At 34.3% G+C, this 24,907-nt stretch overlaps 1 protein-coding gene across 1 annotated transcript in view; it reads left to right on the plus strand.

Moving 5' to 3' along the window:
* The window catches only part of LOC145683884 (cubilin-like), a 1,291,374-nt gene that overhangs the window by 382,985 nt on the left and 883,482 nt on the right, over nucleotides 1–24,907 (plus strand). Inside the window, exon 15 of the mRNA XM_081755522.1 lies at nucleotides 12,095–12,263. Coding sequence (XP_081611648.1) covers nucleotides 12,095–12,263 — 169 coding nt within the window. The remainder of the gene's footprint in view (nucleotides 1–12,094; nucleotides 12,264–24,907) is intronic.

Raw genomic sequence — 24,907 nt, forward strand, 5'->3', positions numbered from 1 at the left:
GTTCCGGTCATTCCAGGACACGAGTGTGATTGCTTCCAGGTCACGAAATTCGTAACCAATTATCACTGCTTCAAAATACCAGTATAATAAAGGGTATGTTCTAATCCCAACGGGTAGGAACTGACTGTGGTTAGATTTTTTTTCCTAAAAAAGGAGCTCGATTCTCAGTAGAAACCTATGGTTTCGGATCCCACGTTAAGCTGTAAGTCCATGTCTCATATAGCCTCGCAGCTGAATGGGACGCTAAAGTAGAAGCAACTACTACAAGTAATAAGACATTCTACAAAGAGCTCTGCAGACCATTTTCTTCATAATAAATATTTTTTCATATCAAACAGAGCAACCATAAATGTATAATTACAAACATTCTATTAAAATCTTCAGAAGTATTCAGAAACCTAAGAAAAAAAAAAGAAACAAACAAACAAGAAAGAAAAAAAAAAAACGATTTGATGTATGAACTTCTACCAAACATAAGTTCTAGCAAGCGAAGTAGGCTATTTTTAGCATTATTCAATTTGATCAGTTGCTACATTTGCTAATAAAAAGTTGACGTTAAATTTTCTCCCTGAAATATACGCAAAAGAAAAAATACTTTTTGATAAAATATCCGGCTTTATACTGGTTGATTTATATAAAAAGAGTGAGTTTATAACGACATATTACAACCATGGGATTCAAACTTGCGTTGCGTTATTCAAGGTTTAAAGTTCTTAACATATTTAAGATTCTACCGAGAATCAAATTCAATGTGTATATTTCAAGGTGAAGTGTCCATATATGTTCAGGAAACTTGCATTTCAGAATCTACTGGCAATATTATCGCTAACATCAAATACCCTGCATTTCATTCAGTTTATTGTATTATAAAACATTGCTTAGTTCCATTATAAAATTGTTCATAATATTTGTCATATTATTTTCGATATTTTTAGGTATATATATACATATATAGTTTCATTTCATTATATAATGAAATGTAATCCCATAGTGACAGTTTGAACAATAATCTGTTTTGTTAAGGACTAAAAGATGAGAATTTTATATAAAAACGAAAAAACATAATTAGTGATATTTAGTTCCAGAAATAGGGATGATGGAAGTCAATGTGCTGATCACACACAAAACTGCTGAAATCCATTTCCTTGACCATATTCAATTTATTTTGAGCTGTAATCTTATTCATAGTTTTTATTAACAGTCAAATCTAGAGTTTTACCCTTGTAAAATTCTACTTCATTTTTCCGCTTGACAAGAAAAAAATAAATAAATACTTGCAGCATACCTGATCAATAATAAAATAAAAAGAAAAAAATAGCGACACGAAGATTCGAACACGGGTCGCGGAAATAGGAAGTCTGCACGGATCCAATGAGCTACGGAATAAGGTACACGAAACATCTACGCTATAAATATATGGCAATAATCGTAAGCTTTACGCTGTGAAAGAACTTTTTTTCCTTTTATTAAGTTTTACGATATTTCTATAGTGTCTTGAGCGAACTGCAAAGAGATAGATCATGCAGTTATCATTTGGTAGGGATTCAACTTTAAAAAACTTTTAAAACATTTAAAAGCTTTATGGTAGCAATGAATGTGTAGCGATTTCATTCTAATAGTAATGGGGAAAAGATACAATCCCACGGAAAACATGCATTTTCTTATGTGACAGAGAATACATCACTTGGTAGCAGGGGCGTGGCCAGGATTTGATTTCAGGAGGACCGCTGGCTAAATGTTCGTTTGGGATGTGTCCGGGGGTTCACCCCGGGAAAGTTTAAATAAAACCGCAATCTTAGGCCTTATATTAACAACTTCTACAAATGTCGGGCGTTCCAAACCTCCTGGCTACGCCACTGCTTGGTAGCATCCATTGTTCCTGATCATAATCAGTCTGTTTACTTCCACTTTCAGCCATAATTTTATTCTTCCAAGCCAAGAAGAATGCCTTCGTTCTACGCATTTGGCGGTCTTAAAAATAAAATTATGGTATAATTAAACGTGTGATTTTGCCATTTGAATGTAAATGTATGTCCCTTACTGACCAAAACAAATCTTATGGGCGCAATCTGCTTCCTAAACCCCGCGTGTGTGCTTCTCCCTGTTCCCAATAGAAAAATTAGTTTAGGTATTTTCTGCAAAACTATTCGCGAGATATAGAATTTCATACTCAGTACTTGTGTTTACTTGGTACGGGAATTCATAGAATTGGAAATAATTCGTTTGTATAAGTATAATTATGCAGAACATCGATGAATAAATGTTTTGTGTTGCTAAAAGTGTATGCAAATTTTTAGGAAACTTTCTAGAGAGGTGGAAAATATTCTTCTCAGGCTGGGACAACAGTAATTAAGTTAGTGCCAAGGAAAGAAAAACTAGAGACGGGGAATTTCTCTAGCTTCCTCTTACAAATAAATCACTGGTCATAACGTACGTTTTTTCCTGACGTATGACTGACTGTCATCCTGTGTGTCTCCGTGGATGAGTGAGCTGAGGCGTGGGTTGATAATCAAGGGGTTGAGGGTTCGAGTCCGGTCGTGGAAAGTTGGTATTTTTTTCCATTGTTCGTTCCCCATATCTTAAGATGTTTCTCTCCCTCCCTAATCATCTGATGCTCTCAACTGAGTTCTCCACTTGAATTCAACAATTGATAATGGGATGCTCTCAGGTTCGGGCGAGCTTTTACATGTCTACTTACAAAATCAAAATTTTCGACAAAATATGGATGCTATCCGATCATTTTGTCTCCAATTCTGAATTTGCACATGTGAGTGTTTTTCTCCTTCATCATATTTGCATCTCCTGTTCTCCTATGTTGTCAGTTATGACAAAAGATGACTTGGGAGCAAGATTTCAAATCATAAAAGAGCTATTCCAATGGATTCACTCTCGCTAAGCATTTGATTAAAAGTATATGTTATCATACTGTAGGAGGGGAGCATTCGCTCTTCTTACATCCCCCCTGAAGTGGCAGATTATTTATTCAGTTTCTGCAAAGTCATTTCAGATCAAAGGACTTAATGAGAATTCATTCCAACAGCAACAGGATTGGACTGTCATTTTGTGTTTCAATTTGTCGTCTCAAATAGGACAAATATCAAGTAATATGTTTGCCTTAAGAACTACACGTCTAAGATTTATTTCATTTTGGAGAAATGATACTGTAGACAGTAGTGGGAATTTCGCCCAAGTGTACGAGAATTTTCAGCTCCTGGCGATTAAGCCACCCGCCTTCTTTTAAAGCTAATTTGGTTGCATATCCCCCAGCAAATGCTTCGGACTCAACTGGTGGAGCACCTTAGCCGTAAACCTCCATATGGCTGTACTATTTAGAAGTGTCCTCCACTGTACAATGTTCTACTGCTCTCCCTCCCAGATATAATCTCGTTTCATTTTGTTTATTTGTTGGTCTTGTTATTTTCCGTCTGGATTTAACAATTGTGTATATCCAAATTACATTGATTACTTATGTAGCTTTTTGCAGCCGGGAAGTAATATTCTTGTAATCTATATATATAAATATAAAATTGAAAATCACTATGTTTGTGACTAAATCTCCTGAACCGCCCGACCGATCTCGATCAAATTTGTAACATGGATGAGGTTTGAGACTGGGCTGCTTTTAGGCTATTCACTTTGATGGTAGATCTGAATGGCGGGTTAGGGGGTATAAAAAATAAATAAAACTTAATAACTCCTGAACCACTCAACCGATCTTTATCACATTTTCAACATAGATGAGGTTCAGTCCTGGAATCGTTTTTATGATTTAAATTTGACGGAGCAACTGAAAGGAGAAGGAGGGGGAGATATATAAAATCAATTATATGACTGAAAGTGACCATTTTTATAACTTAATAGCTCTTGAACTATCCGACAGAGTTCAATCAAATTTTCAAGAAACATGAGGTTCGGATCTGCAAACACTTTTTTGAAATTTCACTTTAACAGTCGATCCTAGGGGAGGGGAAGGGGACGTATAAATAAAAACTAATAATACCTAATAACTTTTGAACCACCTAACCAATCTCAATCAAATTTCCAACATATATCAAGATCGGCCCTTTTGTGTTTTTTATCGTTTCGATTTGACAAGTCAACCTAGGGGAGGAGGAGGGTGGAGATATATGTAAAAAAAATAAAATAAAAAAGACTGCCTTTTGTGACTTCATCACTCTTGAATGACCCAACCGATCTCAATCAAATTTTCAACATACATGAGTTCAGGGGCAGGGACTACTTTAGGCTATTCATTTTGACGATGCAATGTAGGGAAGGGGGAGGGGAGAGAAATTTAAAAATGAACAAAAATGACCGATGTTAGTGTTGAACCCATAGTTTTTGGGGTCGATGAGTGAAACAATGACACTTCTGATGCTGTTTTGATCCAAGTTCAGCCCTGATAGTTGGAGAGGGGGAGGGTACAACATAGGGGAGATTGATAAACATTTGAAAGTGATCAAAAATGACTAATATTAGTGTCGAATCCATAGTTTTAGTAGCTGAGATTAACAGTGACAATTCTGATGCCATGTGCCACAGCACGGATGAGGGGAAATATATAAAGCGTAGGGGAGAGGAAGAGGGAGAAAAATTTTAAAATGATCAAAGATAAACGATATTAGTGTTGAAACCATAATCGCTTAGATGGGTCGCTTATATGAACATGATACTTTCGATCCCGTTTAAATTCAACCCCGCAACTTGGGAATGGGGGAGGAGTAGATACTTAAAAATGATCGAAAAATGACCGATATTAGTACTGAATCCACATTTTTGGGGGTCGCTGTGATAAACGGTGACAGTTCCGATTCCATAGCCCGCAACATGGGTGACGGAGAAATATATATGTATAAATGATCGAAAATGACCAATATTAGTATCGAATCCATGATTTTCCAGGTCGCCGAGATGATCATGATCTTTCCGATGCTGTTTAAGTTGGTGCCATTAAAAACGAAATCAGCATATTTCACGGGTACTAAACAGATGAGATATGTTGTTGTGATTTAAATTTTTATTTCTACCCAGCGAAGCGGGTGATATATGCTAGTAAGTATCTAATTGAATGAAGGTGATAGGTAATTGAATTGATGAAGGTTGCTCCTAACTACTTAAATATTCATTACAGGCAATACATAAGTCATTTGGCAGTTCTTATTTTTGGGTTTGCTATCCTCGAATTAGTAAGGAACAACTACCAGCATCCAGTCAGCAATATGGACACAGACCAGTGTTATCATTTAACATGGAAATTTGAAATATGGAATCTTACGTAGCGTCAATTTAAACAATACAGTTTTATGTTGTATTCCAAAATGTTAATTTGGTGATATTGCAAAGTATGTCAACTAATTTCTCGCTATCGATATTTGCATTGTACAGCATTTCAGCGGTCTTTTAATCTATTAGTTTAAAAGCTCAAGGAGGTCCACCTTATACATACTTTTAAATTTACACCAATATTTCTAAATTTTTGAAGCTTACGTCCCTTTTCGTTAATAAAATCGAGGTTATTTCGTTAATAAAATTGGAAATTATTATTATAATAGAGTTTTCGTTTTAGGAATTGAGATTCTGAAAAAAATTAAAACACATATTTCTTCGTTTCCTTTAAATAAAGAGTTTATATACTGAATTTTACGCCCTGGTTTTAAACAAATTTTCATGTTGGACATTTTGTAAACATAAAATCGGAAATTTGAATATTATCGAGGTTATCCATCTTCCCCCCTTCACGAGAACAGCTTCCAAAAACACTGAAGCACTATTTCATTTATCTTAATGAGAAGTTTAAATACGTTTGTAGAGTTTAACCATCGTAACTTAAGATATTTGTGAAATACTTTATTCTTGGTAAACACTTGAACCCCATTTAGTCCACTTGAATATATTTTCCAAAAAGTCGTTTCTTATTCCTTGCTTCCGTAACAAAAGGAACATTATTTCCAAACTTCACGTTTCTACCCACAATAGTACGATCTTACCGTTGATGAATGAGGTACTTTACTGTTCTATATAATAGTATAGATTACCCGCCACTCTTTTCCACTTTAGAAGCAGATTTTTCGAAGATTCTGATTCTCGTTTTCCCTTATTTTAAATAACAAAATTATATACTAAGTTTCACAAAACTTCCACCTTTAGTTACAAATTCTCACATTCGGCATTTTATGACTGTGAAAATCGGAAATTACAATATTATAAAAATTACCCTCATTCATTTCATTTATAAGCTGAATTTCGAGGACATTGAATCACTGCTTCACTATTTTAGTGAAAAGTTTAAAGTTTAAAATTTAATACCTCCAACTTCAGTTAATTCTCACGTTGAACATGTTAGGAATGTACTATCGGAAATTTGAATGTTTAATAATTTCCCCCCCCCCGTTCCCTTGTGGAAGAATTTTGGAAAACATACTCCCTTATTTATTTCGACAAGTTTATTTTCATCATTGTACATCTCCAGCATCAGTGACTTCTACATTTTATGAATTTAAAATCTGTAATTTGAATATAGAAATTGTTCTTTTTTCCCCTCTTTTAGGAACGGATTTTTCGAAAACATTGAAATACATCTTCAGGTATTTTTAATGAGGAGTTTATATTCAGAGTTTTGAGGGGCATGGTAGCTCAGTGGCAGAGCGCTTACCTCTGGTGTGTCGGGATCCCTGGTTCGATCCCTGGTCAAGTAAGTTTGTGGCGGACATCGTGCTCGTGGGTTTTCTCGTGGTACTTCCGTTTCCCCCTACTTTCTCATTCCCCCAGATCTTCCGTTATTATTCACTTGCTTTAGTCTTCCTTAGCCTAACGGGCATAAGCGTTGGACGTTAAACACAAAGATTTTCTTTCATTTCAAAAAATATTCAGAGTTTTATTCCCGTAACTTAGGAGCTCGACAGAAACCTTCGTGCACATTCCCTAGAGAATGGTTGTAAAGAAAAATCCCCGTTTGTGGAAGACTGATCAATGGGTATGATGAAGTGTTCGAGATAGCGTGACAATGAATTTGAAAAAAAAAAAAAAAATACAGTCTGAGTAGCGTTTGGTATTTAGGAGATGAAAGGTGAAAAAGGATAATAAAAAAGTATAGATACAAGTTGGGTGATTGCTAATTCAGCTTTACAAATGAGTTCCAACACAAACTTTGAACATTCGAACAAGTGTCGAATGGCAAAATTATCAAAACTTTTTAATTATGATTTATATAAAAATTACATTCTGATTTGTTGTCTGTCTTGCAAATAACATTCAGATAAGCAACAATATTTATTAAACTGAAAAGGGACATTCAAACTCAATTATTAATTTTTAATTAATTATTTATGATCAGTTACTACAATTTCAACAAAATATGGAACAAGTACAATTGAAGATTTCAATGCTTTTATTTAAATGTCTCGATTGGAATCAAGTACAGAATAGGCAGTCAGGTAATTCTACTTTTTCTACTTCAACTACTAATGCTACTATACAATACTCGGTACTCACCAAATTGCAACAAGAAGCAAATATGTGACAGACAATAGTAGAAATTTACCTCTTTGAAGTTGTCCTCTGAACTCCCTATGTTTGGCCAACATTACTTCCAGTCACCAAAGTGCAATTTCAATTCCTTTTAAACAATAGTTTATGTCAGAAATAGCTGCCAGTTATAGTGATTTACGAAAATTTCAGTAACTTTTAGATTTAATTCCGCCTAGTTAAAACAACTGTAACACATGGTTAAGTTGGTCCAGTTCAATGTAAACTCCAGATTTAGTCACTTCCTAAAATTATGTAAGAGTTTCAGCTTATGCAGAGTCGTTTTGAATCGCGATTAGTGCCATACTAAAGAGTTCGACTAACATAAGTCTCCTGCAGTAGTCAGTGGTTTAGTATGACGCTAATCAGAAGTCTTAACGATTCTGCATAATGCGGAATAACAACAACAATACATACAATCTTAAGTTAATACATACAACAACATTAATCAGCTAATTCCGTTATAATTTGATTAATTAAACTTAATAATTAGAAAACACTTAAATTTTGATAGAATTTAACTCGAATCAATTAAACATATATTCAGATTAAGCATATTACTGATTGAATCAAACTAACTAGCAATTCGTTAATTATGCAATTAAGTTTATTTAGGTATTTGTTTATTGAATTACTGTTAACATCTTTTTTATTGGTTTATTGTAAAACGAATTTAAAGTTGAACAATTTTAGTTTATCTCAAAAGTAAATTTTCTCCCTATCAAACTCGATTTTCAAAAATCTCCCGGTTCCCTTACGGTACCAGGGGGCTCGGTGGCTCAGTGGCAGAGCTTTCAAGTCTGCTGCTTGGGGTCCTTGGTTCGGTCCTACCTCGCGCCAAGTGAACTTTGTGGTGGACAAACACCGTGTGCCTGGATTTTCTCGGGGTTCTCCCGTTTCCTCCCACTTTCTTCATTCCACCATTCCATTCATTTCTCATCATCACAGTCTCCTTTAGCGTAGCCGGCATAAGCATGGGACATACAACTGAAACATTTAATTTCACTTTGTCCTTTCGGTACCAGCAATTGCACCACCTTTACGTAATTTAATTTAATTTAAGGTTATTTAAACACTTTGTTACTTCCATGAATACATTTTTTTTTTTACTATTTAAAGTTCAGTTTTTATTTCTTCATTTGGATACTTTCAAATGTCGCTTATACACATCATTCGTCTAACACTGACCACACTTTTTCAAGAAAGAAAGTATTACACTGAATTTAACTAACATTTTAAATTACGTTATTTTCACTGGAAAAATTAGCTACACAACTTTCTTTCTTGACAAGTTACGCATCTTGTTGAAAACCAAGAACATACGTACATCTTAAAGACAAGCTAGCCAACCAGAAATTAACTTCACGATTTATAAGTTACGGAACTCCGATGTAAATTACGTCGAAATATGAAGAACTAGGTATATAACATTATAACTACACTTGACAGGAACACCGGAGCAAATTAGTACATCGATATTCATAAATGCAGTACACCAAACAAATATGTTATAATATGGAAGGTATGCCTATAGCCACCTTTATAATTATCTTTATTCCATTAACTCAGTGAAGTCGAAATACAACTGTACATCGGTAAATCTGATTGGCTTTTCCCTTTTTTGCCATTCATTTTCTTTCAAAACGGAAATACTTTTTCTTTTGTCCTTATTTAAATCTTTGCTTTAACGTTCAAAGTGTTCACTTTTTTTTTTTTTTTTTTTTTTGAGAGACAGGTTTGTTTGGAATCTTTATTTTCATTCAACATGTGGAAATAAGAAGAACTGCCACTAGAGGGTTTCGCCCTCTCTCTTGGCCTGGGATGTGGGAGCATCAATTATTTTTTATTGCATTTTATTTGGGTAGTGAGCTGTCAAAGGAATTTTTTTTTAATTTACAATATACAAAAAGCAAATGGTGCAAACATATATACGTACATTAATATAATCGAATATATTTGAAATAATAATAATAAAAAATAATAATATGACATTATGAGCAGTAGTAATATCTAAGCTAATACATAAATAGTAGAAGAGAATATGTGCATAAAATAAATAAGAGGTGCAAAGAAAGCAACAAAATAAATGAATAGTCAAAATATGTGTATACAAAACTGCTAATGAATATAAGCGCATTGTAAGGGAAGATTGTTATACTCATGATAATGAATGCAGTGCACATCACATCACAACACAATGAAACAAATTAGTGAGACGAATGCTGGTTATTCTTCTGTCTTGGGGCGACTCAAGACTGATGTGAAACAGGGGGACAGTGCTATAATGGTAACAGATGAGGAATGTCGTCATGGATGAGCTGTCGTCGGAAAAATCTTGCATGATGATGATCATCTGGAAGTTGTCGAGCATAAATGGAAAGGAGGATGCTGAGAGGTGTATAGCAGTATCGGTACTGAGAGTCTTGTTCCAAGTCTGTGAATATGGTGTCGAGAAATATATCTTTATATGAATGAAGACATTTAGCTATAAATTTTTGGCGTAAGAGAGCTATGTGGTGGACAAGCGGAGGAAAATCAATCTTATTATAAATGTCATCATTGGGATACGGTAGTTTTATGCGAAATGCGAGTCTGATAGCATGACGTTCAAGAATTTCTAATCTATTGTAAAACTTCTGCGGAGCAGAGCACCAGGCTATATGACCGAAAGTAAGGACACTACGCATAAAGGCTTTGTAAGTATTTAGTAATAATTTAGAGTTTAAACCCCAGTTTTGACCCACAAGACGACGTAGAAGCTGTAATCGGTTTTTTGCTTTCACAACAAGTTTCTGTAGTTGGGCTGTCCACCGCAATTTATCATCGAAAACAATACCTAAATATGTAACAGTTTTAGTAGGTTGTAAATGATGATCGCCAACATGTATCCGTAGCAAATTTGGATTTCGATGAACCCTGCCGCGGCGGTTGGGTGGTAAAATTACTATAGCCTGTGTTTTGTCTTCGTTAACAGTGAGTCTCCATTTATCGCACCAGTGAAGAAATGCTGTAATTGTAACCTGTAAGTGGACGTTAATCTGCTGGATTGTTTTACCAAGAGTGAGAAAAGCGGTATCATCCGCATATTGGAATAAATATGTATTAGGTGCTGGAGATGGCAAATCCGAGGCATAGAGGATGTAAAGAAGAGGTTAAAAAAGTGTTCACGTGTGCAGCGTACATGTGTTTAAAAACGTGTGCATAAACAAAAGTGAGAAATATTACCTTGAGTGACCTTTCATAGAGAAGAAAATCAGCACTATCCGTTTAAGCAGTATTGAAATTTTAATATCCATATTAGATGCTGTTTCTTTTATTATTTTTTTCAAAGTTTTAGTGATAATTATTTAACAAAATATGGAATTATAATTTGTACCTCACAGGTGCTTACATAGATATTGAATGAAACTTAAATAGTTGGGGCAAAGGGTATTCATCAGACATGGTACCAGAACATTTTACGGTTCATTATCTTAAACATAAATCTTCATCTTCCGTTTTCTACAGGCATAATTATGACACATAGCGCTCAAAGTGTGTATGTGTGGAGGTGGGAATGCGAAAGGACAACATTATTCAATTTTTTCATTAACAAAACGATAACCATATCACAATGTATTGACAAGCGTTCCCGCTATCTGTCAGACCCAATTGAAACAATAACCCAATAAAATGTTAAAAGAACCTAGTATATTGTATGTATATTACGTTATGTGAACTAAATTATTGAAATGTTTCTTGCTACACTTACGATACCAATTATTCAAATGCCTGGTGGAGATTAAACCCTTTATACAGAAACAGAAAGACTTCTGTTTGCGTGTGATATATTGCAAAAATAATGCGTTTTCGGCACTAGTGATATCACAGTCTCTATTTTCACGAATTATTGTCCTGTGGTGTATACAAAAATCATTCTCGAATAAAATTAAGAACGCAGTGGCGTATTTAGGGGGGCTTCCGGGCTTAAGCCCCTCCGAAATTTTACTTAGTATAGTAAAGTATATGAAATATCTTGCAGAATTTTCACATTTTCAGGCAAAGCCCCCTCCCCCCGAAAATTAGCAAAGCCCTCCTCGAAACAAAATCGTAAATATGCCACTGTAAGAACGTCAAGTACTAATGAAAGCAAACTAAACTATTTTAGTTAAGTATATTTAAAAAGCATACTCCTTTTGTGCGCATATACTTCTATTTTCAATCACTTTAAATTCTTAAAAATAAAAACGACTTTCTGCCTTTAAGCAAATCTCTTAATGAAATTCTATATTCTTCGCGAAAATCTTGAATCCGTTTTTACCCTTTTCTTTAGAATACGTTTTTTAGAAAACCGTTTTTTATCCTTTACTTCTATCACAAAAAAGTGTTTTGTGCAAATTTCACATTTCTAGCTATAAGGCGTTAATAAGGTATCAATTTACTCTATTATAAAACAGAAGAGATTATCGTGTTTTTAAAAACATTTAATTATAAAATTTTTACATTGTTCAAAATACAGTTGATCTTTCTGTCTAGGTTTTCTTGATCATTCTATAATTTGTAGTTCTATGTGTGTTCATTTTAACTTCAGATTCATGATGGAACCAATTCAGGTGCCCATAGAATGGGGCGTTTCTGTGGAACACAGCTAAACGGCACTAGTGTTGTATCCAATCATTCTGCAATTTATTTGTGGTTTCATTCTGATCATAGTGTGTCAAACATTGGATTTGAAGTTCACTGGACAAGCCAAAATCCAGGTAGGTGTAACAATGTTGGGAAACAAACTGTTAGTTTAGAGTTTGACTAAGATAGGATTAATATACTATTCAAGAGCGAAAATAGCAATTGAACAAAATCACTTAATTCTAATTGATTTTGTGATGTTGAAAATGAAAATCGAAAATTAACTACTGTTTATATTTTACATCCGTGTTTAATAATATTATAATAGTGAACATATTCGCCACTTTTAGATTAAAATATCATGAGGTACTAGCAACACTGGAAAACCTATATGAAGTGAATTTCTTTCCGTCTCACCTAGTCAGTTACATTCTACAAATGTGCGACACAATTACTTTGTAAGATTTATCAAAATTTCCGCTTTTTTTCTTTCTTTCTTTCTTTCTTTTTTTTTTTTTTTGGTGAGGTACACCACACAAAAATTTACATGTTTGCATTTATACCTCTTGAAACAAGTGGAAATAGACAAAATTGGCACAATATTATGTTAACAGTGCGGCCAACTTCTGCTGTGTGTGTGTGTGGGAAAGTGATATTTTCTTCATAAAACACCATTCATATAATCAGAAAATGGTATCATTGTCGTTGTGTACGTAAAATTAGGGATCAAGATAAAGTTTGGGTACCCTAATTCGTTTGCAACACTTGTGCTAGCAATTTAAGAAGTTGGATAAATGGGAGGTTTCAATCACACGCGCGCAGACTACATGGGTGCTTCGGGGCTCCAGTACCCACACAAATAATCTTGTGGGTGTGGCGCACCCAGAAGATTTTTAGTTTGATAGAAAAGAATTAAAATAAATATTTCTCACTTGTCATTATCAAAAAATAATAAGCAGTTAAAAAATTGAGATGGAAGTTAAATTTTCTAACTTTTAAAACGTAATTGTTTGTTTGAAATGTATTTGTGCAAAGGCAACCAAGCAACACACTCCACCCTTCCTAGTCAAAGGCAGTTCCCACAATAAAAATGGAACTATATTGTAAATAGAATCGAGCACAGCCCCTTATGACAGTGTTTATACCTAGGTAAAATATATTAATTAAAAGAAATAAAAGACGGAGGTTCACTTAAAAATTTGGAAGACGTTTGTCATCTGCAGTGCGACAACTTAAAATTCGAATTTTAACTACCTCAGAATTTTTTCCAATTTTTAAATTTTTGTACATGCAAAAAATTGTGTAACATTCAAATAAACTAGGCAAGGCCATTTCAAAATTTGGGACACTTCGATCACCTGTACAGCGACATATTCAAATTCGAATTTTAACATGCGCAGCATTTTCTCGAATTTTTGTCCACCCATGCAAAAATGTTGTACCATTCACATAAATGAGGTATGTCCATTTGAAAATTTGGAGCACTTCGATCACCTGTAGTGCGACATCTTCAAATTCGAAGTTTAACTAGCCCAGAATTTTGTCTAATTTTTGTACAATTTTATTCACCCAAGAAAAAATTAGGTACCATTAAAATAAAAGAAAGTAGGGCTATTTCAAAATTTGGGGTACTTCAATCACCTGTAGTGCGACATATTAAATTAGAACTGTAACTAGCTCAGAATTCCTTACAATTTTCGTCCACCTAAAGATAAAAATTCGAACCCATCAAATAAATGAGGGAGGGCCATTCAAAATTTGGGGTAATTCGATAACATTTAGTGCGACATCTTCCAATTTCAATTTGTATTAGCTATAAATTTTGTCCATTTCTTCACCCAAGAAAATATTTTGTACCATTGTAACAAACGCGGGAGGGGAATTTCAAAATTTGTGAGACATTCGTCAACTACAGTGCGACAACCTCAAATTGGAATTTTAACTACCTAAGAACTTTGTCCAATTTTTTTCTCATTTTTGTGCACCCCAAAATTCTGTAACATTCAAATAAACTATGGTACGCCATTTCGAAATTTGGGGCACTTCGATAAAATTTAGTGCGACATTTTCCAAGTTCAATTTCTATTAGCTATAAATTTTGTCCATTTTTTCCATCAAAGAAAATATTCTGTACCATTGAAATAAACGAGAGATGGCAATTTCAAATTGTGGGGCACTTCCATCAGCTGTACTGCGACATCTTCAAATTCGAATTTTAACTAGCTAAAAATTTTGTCGAATTTTTGTACATTTTTGCCCACCCAAGAAAATATTTAGTACCATTCAAATAAACGAGGAAGGACAATTTCAAAATTTGTGACACTTCGATCACAAGTAGTGTCATATCTTCAAATTCGAATTTAAACTATCTCAGAATTTTGTCCAATTTTTGTCCATTTTTGTCCACCCAAGAAAAAAATTGTACCATTCAAATAAACAAGGTATGGCCATTTCAAAATGTGAGACAGTTCGATCAGCTGAAGTGCGAAATCTTCATGCTAGAAATGTAACTAGCTCAGAATTTCTTCCAATTTTCATCCACCTAAAGGTAAAAAACTTTTACTCATCAAAAAACAAATGAGGGCCATTCAAAATTTGGGTTACTTTGATAAAATTCAGTGCGACATCTTCCAATTTCAATTTGTATTAGCTATAAATTTTGTCCATTTCTTCACCCAAGAAAATATCTTGTACCATTGTAACAAACGCGGGAGGGGAATTTCAAAATTTGTGAGACATTCGTCAACTACAGTGCGACAACCTCAAATTGGAATTTTAACTACCTAAGAACTTTGTCCAATTTTTTTGTCATTTTTGTACACCCGAAAATTCTGTAACATTCAAGTAAACTAGGGTACGCCATTTCAAAATTGGGGGTACTTCGAAAACATTTATTACTACATCTTCCAATATCAATTTTTATTAGCTATAAATTTTGTCCATCTTTTCCACCCAAGAAAATATTTTGTACCATTGAAATAAGCGAGAAAGGGCCATTTCAAAATTTGGGAGACATGTGTCAGCTGCTGTGCGACAACTTCAAATTCGAATTTTAACTACTTCAGAATTTTGTCCAATTTGTTTACATTTTTGTACACCCAGAAAATTGTGTAACATTAATATAAACGAGGGTAGGCCATTTCAAAATTTGTGACACTTCGATCGCCTGTAGTACGAAATCCTCTAATCCATATTTTAACTAGGTTAAAATATTGTCCCATTATTGTCAACCTAAGAAAAAAAGTTGTACCATTAAAATAAAGTGAGATGGCCGTTTAAAATTTAGGACACTTCGGTCACCTGTAGTGCGACATATTCAAATTCGAATTTTAAGTAGCTTAGAATTTTGTCCAATTTTTGTTCACATTTGTCCACTGAAGAGAAAATTTTGTACCATTAAAATAAAGGCGGAATGCCTATTTCCGAATTTAGGGCACTTAGACCACCTGTAGCGCGACATCTTCAAATTAGAATTGTAACTAGCTCAGAATTTCTTCAAATTCTCGTCAATTTTTGTCCACGCAAGAAAATATTTTGTACCATAAAATAAACGAGGGAGACCCATTTCAAAATTGGGTCTCTTTGGCCATCTATAGTGCATCATCTCCAAACTAGAATTGTAACTTGCTCAGTATGTGGTCCAATTTTCGTCCACCTAAAGATAAACATTTGTTCCCATTAAATAAACGAGGGAGGGCCATTCAAAATTTGGGGTACTTCGACAACATTTAGTGCGACATCTTCCAATTTCAATTTGTATTAGCTAATAATTTTTGTCCATTTTTTCCATCCAAGAAAATAATCTGTACCATTGAAATAAAGGAGAAAGGGCCATTTCAAAATCTGGGGCACTTCAATCAGCTGCAGTGCGACATCTTTAAATTAGAAGTTTAAGTAGCTCAGAAATTTGTCCAATTCTTGTCAATTTTTTTCCAAGGAGGCAGGGCCATTTTAAAATTTGGAGCACTTCGATCTCCTGGAGTGCGAAATCTTCAAACTTGAATTGTAGTCAGGTCATAATTTCTTCCCGTTTTTATCCACCTAAAGGTAAAAAACTTTTACTCATCAAAAAACAAATGAGGGCCATTCAAAATTTGGGTTACTTCGATAAAATTCAGTGCGAAAAACTTTTACTCATCAAAAAACAAATGAGGGCCATTCAAAATTTGGGTTACTTCGATAAAATTCAGTGCGACATCTTCCAATTTCAATTTGTATTAGCTATAAATTTAGTCATTTTTTTCCACCGAAGAATATATTTTGTACCACTGAAATAAGCGATAAAGGGCCATTTCAAAATTTGGTAGACATGTGTCACTTGTAGCGCGACAACTTCAAATTCGAATTTTAACTTCCTCAGAATTTTGTCCATTATTTTCCATTCTTGTACACCCAATAATTTGTGTAATATTCAAATAAAAGAGGGGAGGCTATTTCAAAATTTGGGACACTTCGGTCACCTGTAGTGCGACATCTGCAAATTCGAATTTTAACTAGCTCAAAATTTTGTCCACCCAAGAAAATATTTTGTACCATTCAAATAAAAAGGGAGACTTTTCAAAATTTGGGTAACCTCGATCACCTGCAGTGCGACAGCTTCAAATTAGAACTTTAAGTAGCTCAGAATTTTGTCCAATTCTCATCCACTTATATATAAAAGTTTGTATCAATCAAATAAACGAGGGAGGGCCATTCAAAATTTGGGGTGCTTCGATAACATTTTGTTCTACACCTTCCAATTCCAATTTGTATTAGCTATAAATTTTGTTCATTTTTGTCCACCCAACAAATTATTTCGTACCATTGAGGTCAAGGAGGAAGGGCCATTGAAAATTTGGGGAACTTCAATCACCTGCAGTGCGACATCTTCAAATTCGAATTTTAAGTATCTCAGAATTTTGTCCAATTGTTGTCCATTTTTGTCCACCCAAGAAAATTTTTTATACCATTCAAATAAAGGAGGAAGGCCATTTGAAAATTTAGAGCATTTGGACCATCTGTAGTGGACATCTTCAAATCCGAATTTTAACTAGCTCAATTTCTTCCAATTTTCGTCCACCTAAAAATAAAAATTTGTACCCATCAAATAAAGGAGGGAGGTCCATCAAAATTTGTTGTAATTCGATATCATTTAATGCGAAATCTTGCAATTTCAATTAATATTAGGTAAAAATTTTGTCCATTTTTGTCAACCCAAGAAAAATTTTCCTACCATTCAAATGAACGAGATATGTTAATTTCAAAATCTGGGACACATCTGTCATCTGCAGTGCAACAACTTCAAATTTGAATTTTAACTAATTCAGATTTTTGTCCAATTTTTACCCTTTTTGTACACCAAAATATTGTTCAACATTCAAATAAACGAGGGAAGGCCATTGCAAAATTTGGGGCAATTCGATCACCTGTAGTGCGACATCTTCAAATTTTAATTGTAAGTATCACAGAATTTAGCCCAACTTTTATCCATTTTTGTCCACCCAAGAAAAAAAATTGTATCATTTAAACAAACAAGTGGTGGACATTTGAAGATTTGGGAGACTTTGATCATCTGCAGTGGACATCTTCAAATTCGTGTTTCAACTAGCTCAGAATTTTGTTCAATTTTTGTCCATTTTTATCCACACAAGAGAAAATTTTGTGACATTCACATAAACAAGGAAGGGCCGTTTCGAAATTTATCACAATTCGGTCAACTTTCGTACGGCATCTTCAAATCCGAATTTCAAATAGCTTAGAACTTTTATATTTTTTTCCACCCAAGATATAAGTTTGCACCATTCAAAAAGAAGGAGCGATGTCCGTTTAAAATTTAGGACACTTCGTTTACCTATAGTGCGACATCTTCAAATTCGAATTTTAAGTAGCTAGGAATTTTGTCCAAGTTTTGTCCATTTTAGTCCACCGAAGAAAAAATTTGTACCATTAAAACAAACAAGGGATGGCCATTTCAAATTTTGGGGCACCTCGATCACTTGTAGTGCGAACTCTTCAAACTGGAGTTGTAACTAGGTCAGAGTTTCTTCCAATTTTCACCCACCTAAAGATAAAAATTTGTACTCATCAAAAAAAAAAAAAAAAAACAAGGGAGTGCCATTCAAAATTTTGGGCATTTCGATAAAATTTAGTAAGACATCTTCCAAATTCAATTTCTATTAGCTACAAATTTTGTCCATTTTTTCCATCCAAGAAAATATTCTGTACCATTGAAATAAACGAAGGATGGCAATTTCAAAATGTGGGGCACTTCGATCAGCTGTACTATGACATCTTCAAAATCGAATTTTAACTAGCTAAAAATTTTATCCATTTTTTGTCCATTTCTGTCCACCCAAGAAAATATTTTGTACCATTCAAATAAACGAGGCAGGTCGATTTCAAAATTTGCGGCACTTTGGTCACCTGTAGTGTACATCTTGAAATTTGAATATTAACTAGCTCAGAATTTTGTCCAATTTTTGTCCTTTTTAATCCACACAAGAAAAAAATTTGTACCATTCAAATAAACGATGGCGAACCTTTCCAAAATTTGGCACACTTCGATAACCTGGAGTACTACATCTTCAAATTCGTATTTTAACTAGGTTAAAATATTGTCCCACTATTGTTAACCCAAGAAAAAATTGTACCATTAAAATAAAAGTGGAATGGCCGTTTAAAATTTAGGACTCTCGGTCACTTGTAGTGCGCCACCTTCTTTAAGTAGCTCAGAATTTTGTCCAATTTTTGTTCACTATTTTCCATCAAGAAAATATTTTGCACTATTAAAATAAACGAGGGAGGGCCATTTCAAAATTAGGGGCACTTCGACCACCTATAGTGCAAAATCTTCAAGCTTGAATTGTAACTACCTCGGAATTTCTTCCAATTTTCTTCCACCTAAACATAAAATCTTGTACCCATAAAAAAAACAAGGGAGGGCTATTAAAAATTTGGGTTACTTCGATAAAATTTAGTCTGGCATCATCAAATTTCAATTTGTATTAGCTATAAATTTCGTCCATTTTTTCCACCGAAGAATATATTTTGTACCACTGAAGTAAGCGAGAAAGGGCAATATCAAAATTTGGGAGACATGTGTCACATGTAGTGCAACAACTTCAATTTCGAAATTTAATTTCCGCAGAATTTTGTCCAATTTTTTCCATTCTTGAACACCCAAAAAATTGTGTAATATTCCAATAAACGAGCGTAGGCCATTTCAAAATTTGGGACATTTCGATCACCTGTATTGTGACATCTGCAAATTCGAATTTTAAGTAGGTCAGAATTTCGCTCAATTTTTGTCCATTTTTGTCCACCCAAGTAAAATTTTGTACCATTCAATTAAACGAGGGAGGGCTTTTCAAAGTTTGGGTAACCTCGATCACTTGTAGTGCGACAGCTTCAAATTAGAATTTTAACTAGTTCAGAACTTTGTCCAATTTTTGTCCTTTTTTGTCCAACCAAGAAAAGAATTTTTACTATTAAAATAAACGAGGGATGGCCATTTAAATATTTGGGACACTTCGATCACCTGTAGTGCGACATCTTCAAATTGGAATTTGTAACTTGCTCAGAATTTTGTCCAATTCTCGTCCACCTACATATAAAAATTTGTACCAATCAAATAACGAGGGAGGATCATTCAAACTTTGGGGTACTTCGATAACATTTAGTGCTACACCTTCCAATTCCAATTTGTATTATCTATAAATTTTGTTCATTTTTGTCCACCCAAGAAAGTATCTTGTATACTCCGCATCAAAAAAATTGCGACACCTAACGCCGTAGAGCTAGGCCACCCAATATACACCTTGTTATCCCATAATCGTGTCTTGTAAAGTTACCCCCCTCTCTCTCCTCCTTTCTTCTCTCCATAAATATAATTAGCTAACAACATGAACAGAATTCTAATTTCAAACAACGCATGCATTAGTATGGATGAAATGAAATAAGAAAACCGAGACGAGATAGGAGTCATAAGTTGATTTAGGGAGAAACTGAAACATACACAATGAAAAATTGAAACCAATGGACGTATATTACACAGAGGTTCAGAAATGAGGCAGAGAGAGAGAGAGAGAGAGAGAGAGAGAGAGAGAGAGAGAGTAGGCGAGAAAAGAAAAAAAGAAAAGGGAGAACAGATAAAAATGTGGAATTTTAAACTTAGTAAGAAATCAACCTAACGTTATAAAGTTCCGTTACCAGAAATCCAACAGTAATATAGAAATAACGTTTATTTTTATATTTTTTTCAGGACTATTTGAATATATAGAGGATGGTTGAAACTTTCATTAAGTCACTTTCAGAAAGAATAGCATACTCAATTTCCAGTAGAATTGTAGATCTCACAGACACATCTAAGATAATGTCAACAGTTTAACACATGATTTGTTTCCGCGTGGTTCGGTTGAAAATTCGGTAGTGTTCATTAGACGTACTGATGCAAACCACATTCTAATAAACCCAGTAGGTAGCGTAGATCATATCTTCCATTCCAGACTACTAATGCAAAGTGAACAAAAAAAAAAAGAAAAAGAAAAAAGAAAAGAAAAAGTAAGAAAGAACGATAAAATTGAATGAGTGCTATTTTACTGCTAAATTTTTATCAGGAATATCCTATATTAAAAGTCCAAACCGTATCATAATGAAAAGTTACAAATGTTCAAATGGAAATTTGGATGTTGCTTATAGATGTAGCAGACCTTACATGTTTCAAATTTCAACGTGAATAAATAACATTGAATTATAGGATGGAAACAAATTTGTGTCGAACTAGTATAAATAAAATTTTGTTTTCAAACAACCAAAGAGGTTGTCATTTTCTAGTCTTTTCCGAAGATTTATATGTTCCGAACATCCAGCATCACTTTCATCCATTGCGGATATAACGTTGTAATTTGCACAGATAGAATGAACAAGCTACAGCTCAAACGGATCATAGTTTCAGTCGGATGGCGTTGGTTTGCTTATGATCGAGGATTCAAAGCCGTAGTAACCCGGTAATTCGACTGAGACTCGGTAACCCAGATGATAAAAAAGGATATTTTGCTTATTCCTTTGCCTTTAAACAATATTTCTTTCAGAGATGACCAGGACTGGCGATGTTTACCCCAGAGCACAAAAACTGGACTCTGAAGTTGGCAGTTAATTACATTTTTCAAACCAGGTCTATCGGTCTCTTGCTCCATTTTAACTTTGGAACAGGCACACGCACATGAAGTGCATGTGTACGTGAGAGAGAGGGGAGAGAAGTGAAAGATGCAAAGACATGATAGAGAAACCTCAAGAGAGAGAGAGAGAGAGAGACGAATGTAAATATGAAACATACTTTTCATTACAGTGTATGTTGAAGAACACACACACTGTTTATTCGAATTCTCGCCAGTGATGCTTTGTACGTTCTCTAACACAAGATAAATCTCCGTTTGCAGCCATTATTTTATGCGAAAAAGTTCTAGTACCTGACGGGGAATCGAACGTAGACTTTTTGCTTGGAAGTCTGGTACTTTACCACTACACTACCGATTGCTTTACGCAAACTTTGTCCAACAAATGCTGTAATATTTCTTTCTGAGAACGATAACAGGAAAAGTGTTTATTGCAGATCAATGAAGTGTTTCGTATATCCTGGTAAATCATTTGCCCTTTCTCAAACAACATTCGTAAATCGTCTCTATCTCATTAAAGGTGTTTCTTTCCACATTCGTAAGCATTGCATGTCTAATATGAGAAATCGATTCTTCAGTATCGCTTCGTAAAAAAATGCAAGTTTGTCGTGAGCAGGAGTTGAACCTATGCCTGACAGCTCTATTAATGGTAACTCCATTAGGCTACAGCTACACTATCATGCCACCTGGAACTAGAACTGAAATATTACTTACTTTAGCCTTGATCTTTGGAATGATCAAACTTCTTCCTGTAAGTGCACCTAAGTGGACAACGAAGTTTATTTACTCGATGACCTAGATAGAAATTAGTGCCGACTAGTAAAGGAAACAGCATGCAATACAGGAAAAATTACAGAAATAAAAACATATTATGAATAAATTTGTCCTTGCAAGTTCAAAAGTACACTAATAATAATAATAATAATAGCATCAATTGGACGCTTTGCTGGGCTAAATTGAGGAAAAATAATATGCTCCGTTATTCAGTCATTTTTTCTATTACTAAAGCGCTCTTTGATATCGGTCATTTTTGATGAGTTTTATATTTCCCACGTTGCAGAGCACGGCATCTTCAGTATCATTGTTCAACTCAGCCACCGGGAAAGCTATAAATTCGACAATGATATTGGTTGTTTTGATCATTTTTATATGTATTCCCCTCCTCCATGTTGGGGGCTAAAATTTGGGTTTCAACGGCGTCAGATGTGACACTGTTCATCTCAGCGACTCCAAAAGTTATAGATTCAATACTAACATCAGTCATTTCTCGTTCTCTTTTAAATGTTGCTATCAATTTCCCTTCCTTTAGTTACACAATGAAAATGATATGAGGAAAACTATCTCGGGTTCGAACTTCATCTAGGTTGAAAATTTTATCAACATAGGTCGCGTGGTTCAAGAGTTATTAAGTTTTATTTATTTTTATATATCTTTCCCCTCTTCTCCTCTCCCCTAAGTTTTACCGTCAGTGATATGATGAAAACCACTCCAGGCTCGAACTTCATCCATATTGAAAATATGATGCAGATCTGTCCGGGGGTTCAAGACTTATTAACTCATAAACATATTCACTTTTATTTTTATTTTTATTGATTTTTGTATATTTCCCCGTCCTCCCCCTATTCTTAATTCCTCCAAGGTGAAATGGTTAAAAGCATTTTATGCACAAACGCAATCTATGTTGCAAATTTCATTCAGATTGGTCGTTTGATTCAATACTTATTAAGGTTTCTTTATTTTTTATATTTTTCCATTCTCCCCCTCCACTAAGTAACACCATCGAAACGAATAGATAAAAATACTCCCAGGTCCTAACATTATCAATGTTGCATATTTGATCGGGATCTGTTGGGTGGTTCAAGAGACTATAAGTCACAATCACTTTCAATTTTATCAGATAGATTATTATTATTATTTTTATTATTATTATTATTATTATTATTATTATTATTATTATTATTATTATTATTATTATTATTATTATTATTATTATTATTGTTATTATTATTCGCGTCCTTTTGAATCTGCACGGTGAAATTACTGCATAGTATGTTTTTATTTCTGTATTTTTTCCTGGATTGCATGTGAGTTCCTTTATTAGTGGGCACTAATTTCTCTCTAGGTCGTCGAATAAATGAAATTCGTTGTGCACTTACAGGAAGAAGCTTGATAGTTCCAATGATCAAGGCTAAAGTAAGTTATATTTAGTTTTTAGTTTCAGGTGGCATGATAGCGTAGCGGTAACATAATGCAGTTGCGACTAATACTGCTGTCCAGCATAGGTTCGAATCCAGTTCACGCGAAACTTGCATTTTTTACAAAGTCATATTGAAGAATCGATTTCTCATATTAGACATGCAATGCTTACGAATGTGGAAGCAAACATCTTTAATATGATAGAGACGATTTACGAATGTTGTTTGAGAAAGGGCAAATGATTTACCAGGATATGCGAAACACTTCATTGATCTGCAATAAACACTTTTCCTGTTATCGTTCTCAGAAAGAAATATTACAGCATTTGTTGGACAAAGTTTGTGTAAAGCAATCGGTAGTGTAGTGGTAAAGTACCAGACTTCCAAGCAAAAAGTCTACGTTCGATTCCCCGTCAGGTACTAGAACTTTTTCGCATAAAATAATGGCTGCAAACGGAGATTTATCTTGTGTTAGTGAATGTACAAAGCATCACTGGCGAGAATTCGAATAAACAGAGTGTGTGTTCTTCAACATACACTGTAATGAAAAGTGTGTTTCATATTTACATTCGTCTCTCTCTCTCTCTCCCTCTTGACGTTTCTCTATCATGTCTTTGCATCTTTCACTTCTCTCCCCTCTCTCTCACGTACACATGCACGTCATGTGCGTGTGCCTGTTCCAAAGTTAAAATGGAGCAAGAGACCGATAGACCTGGTTTGAAAATGTAATTAACTGCCAACTTCAGAGTCCAGTTTTTGTGCTCTGGGGTAAACATCTCCAGTCCTGGTCATCTCTGAAAGAAATATTGTTTAAAGGCAAAGGAATAAGCAAAATATCCTTTTTATCATCTGGGTTACCGAGTCTCAGTCGAATTACCGGGTTACTACGGCTTTGAATCTTCGATCATAAGCAAACTAACGCCATCCGACTGAAACTATGATCCGTTTGAGCTGTAGCTTGTTCATTCTATCTGTGCAAATTACAACGTTATATCCGCAATGGATGAAAGTGATGCTGGATGTTCGGAACATATAAATCTTCGGAAAAGACTAGAAAATGACAACCTCTTTGGTTGTTTGAAAACAAAATTTTATTTATACTAGTTCGACACAAATTTGTTTCCATCCTATAATTCAATGTTATTTATTCACGTTGACATTTGAAACATATAAGGTCTGCTACATCTATAAGGAACATCCAAATTTCCATTTGAACATTTGTAACTTTTCATTATGATACGGTTTGGACTTTTAATATAGGATATTCCTGATAAAAATTTAGCAGTAAAATAGCACTCATTCAATTTTATCGTTCTTTCTTACTTTTTCTTTTCTTTTTTCTTTTTCTTTTTTTTGTTCACTTTGCATTAGTAGTCTGGAATGGAAGATATGATCTACGCTACCTACTGGGTTTATTAGAATGTGGTTTGC

The sequence above is a fragment of the Thermobia domestica genome, chromosome 4 (genome assembly GCF_964235325.1).
Source record: "Thermobia domestica chromosome 4, izTheDome1.hap1.1, whole genome shotgun sequence".
Classification (NCBI taxonomy): domain Eukaryota; kingdom Metazoa; phylum Arthropoda; class Insecta; order Zygentoma; family Lepismatidae; genus Thermobia; species Thermobia domestica.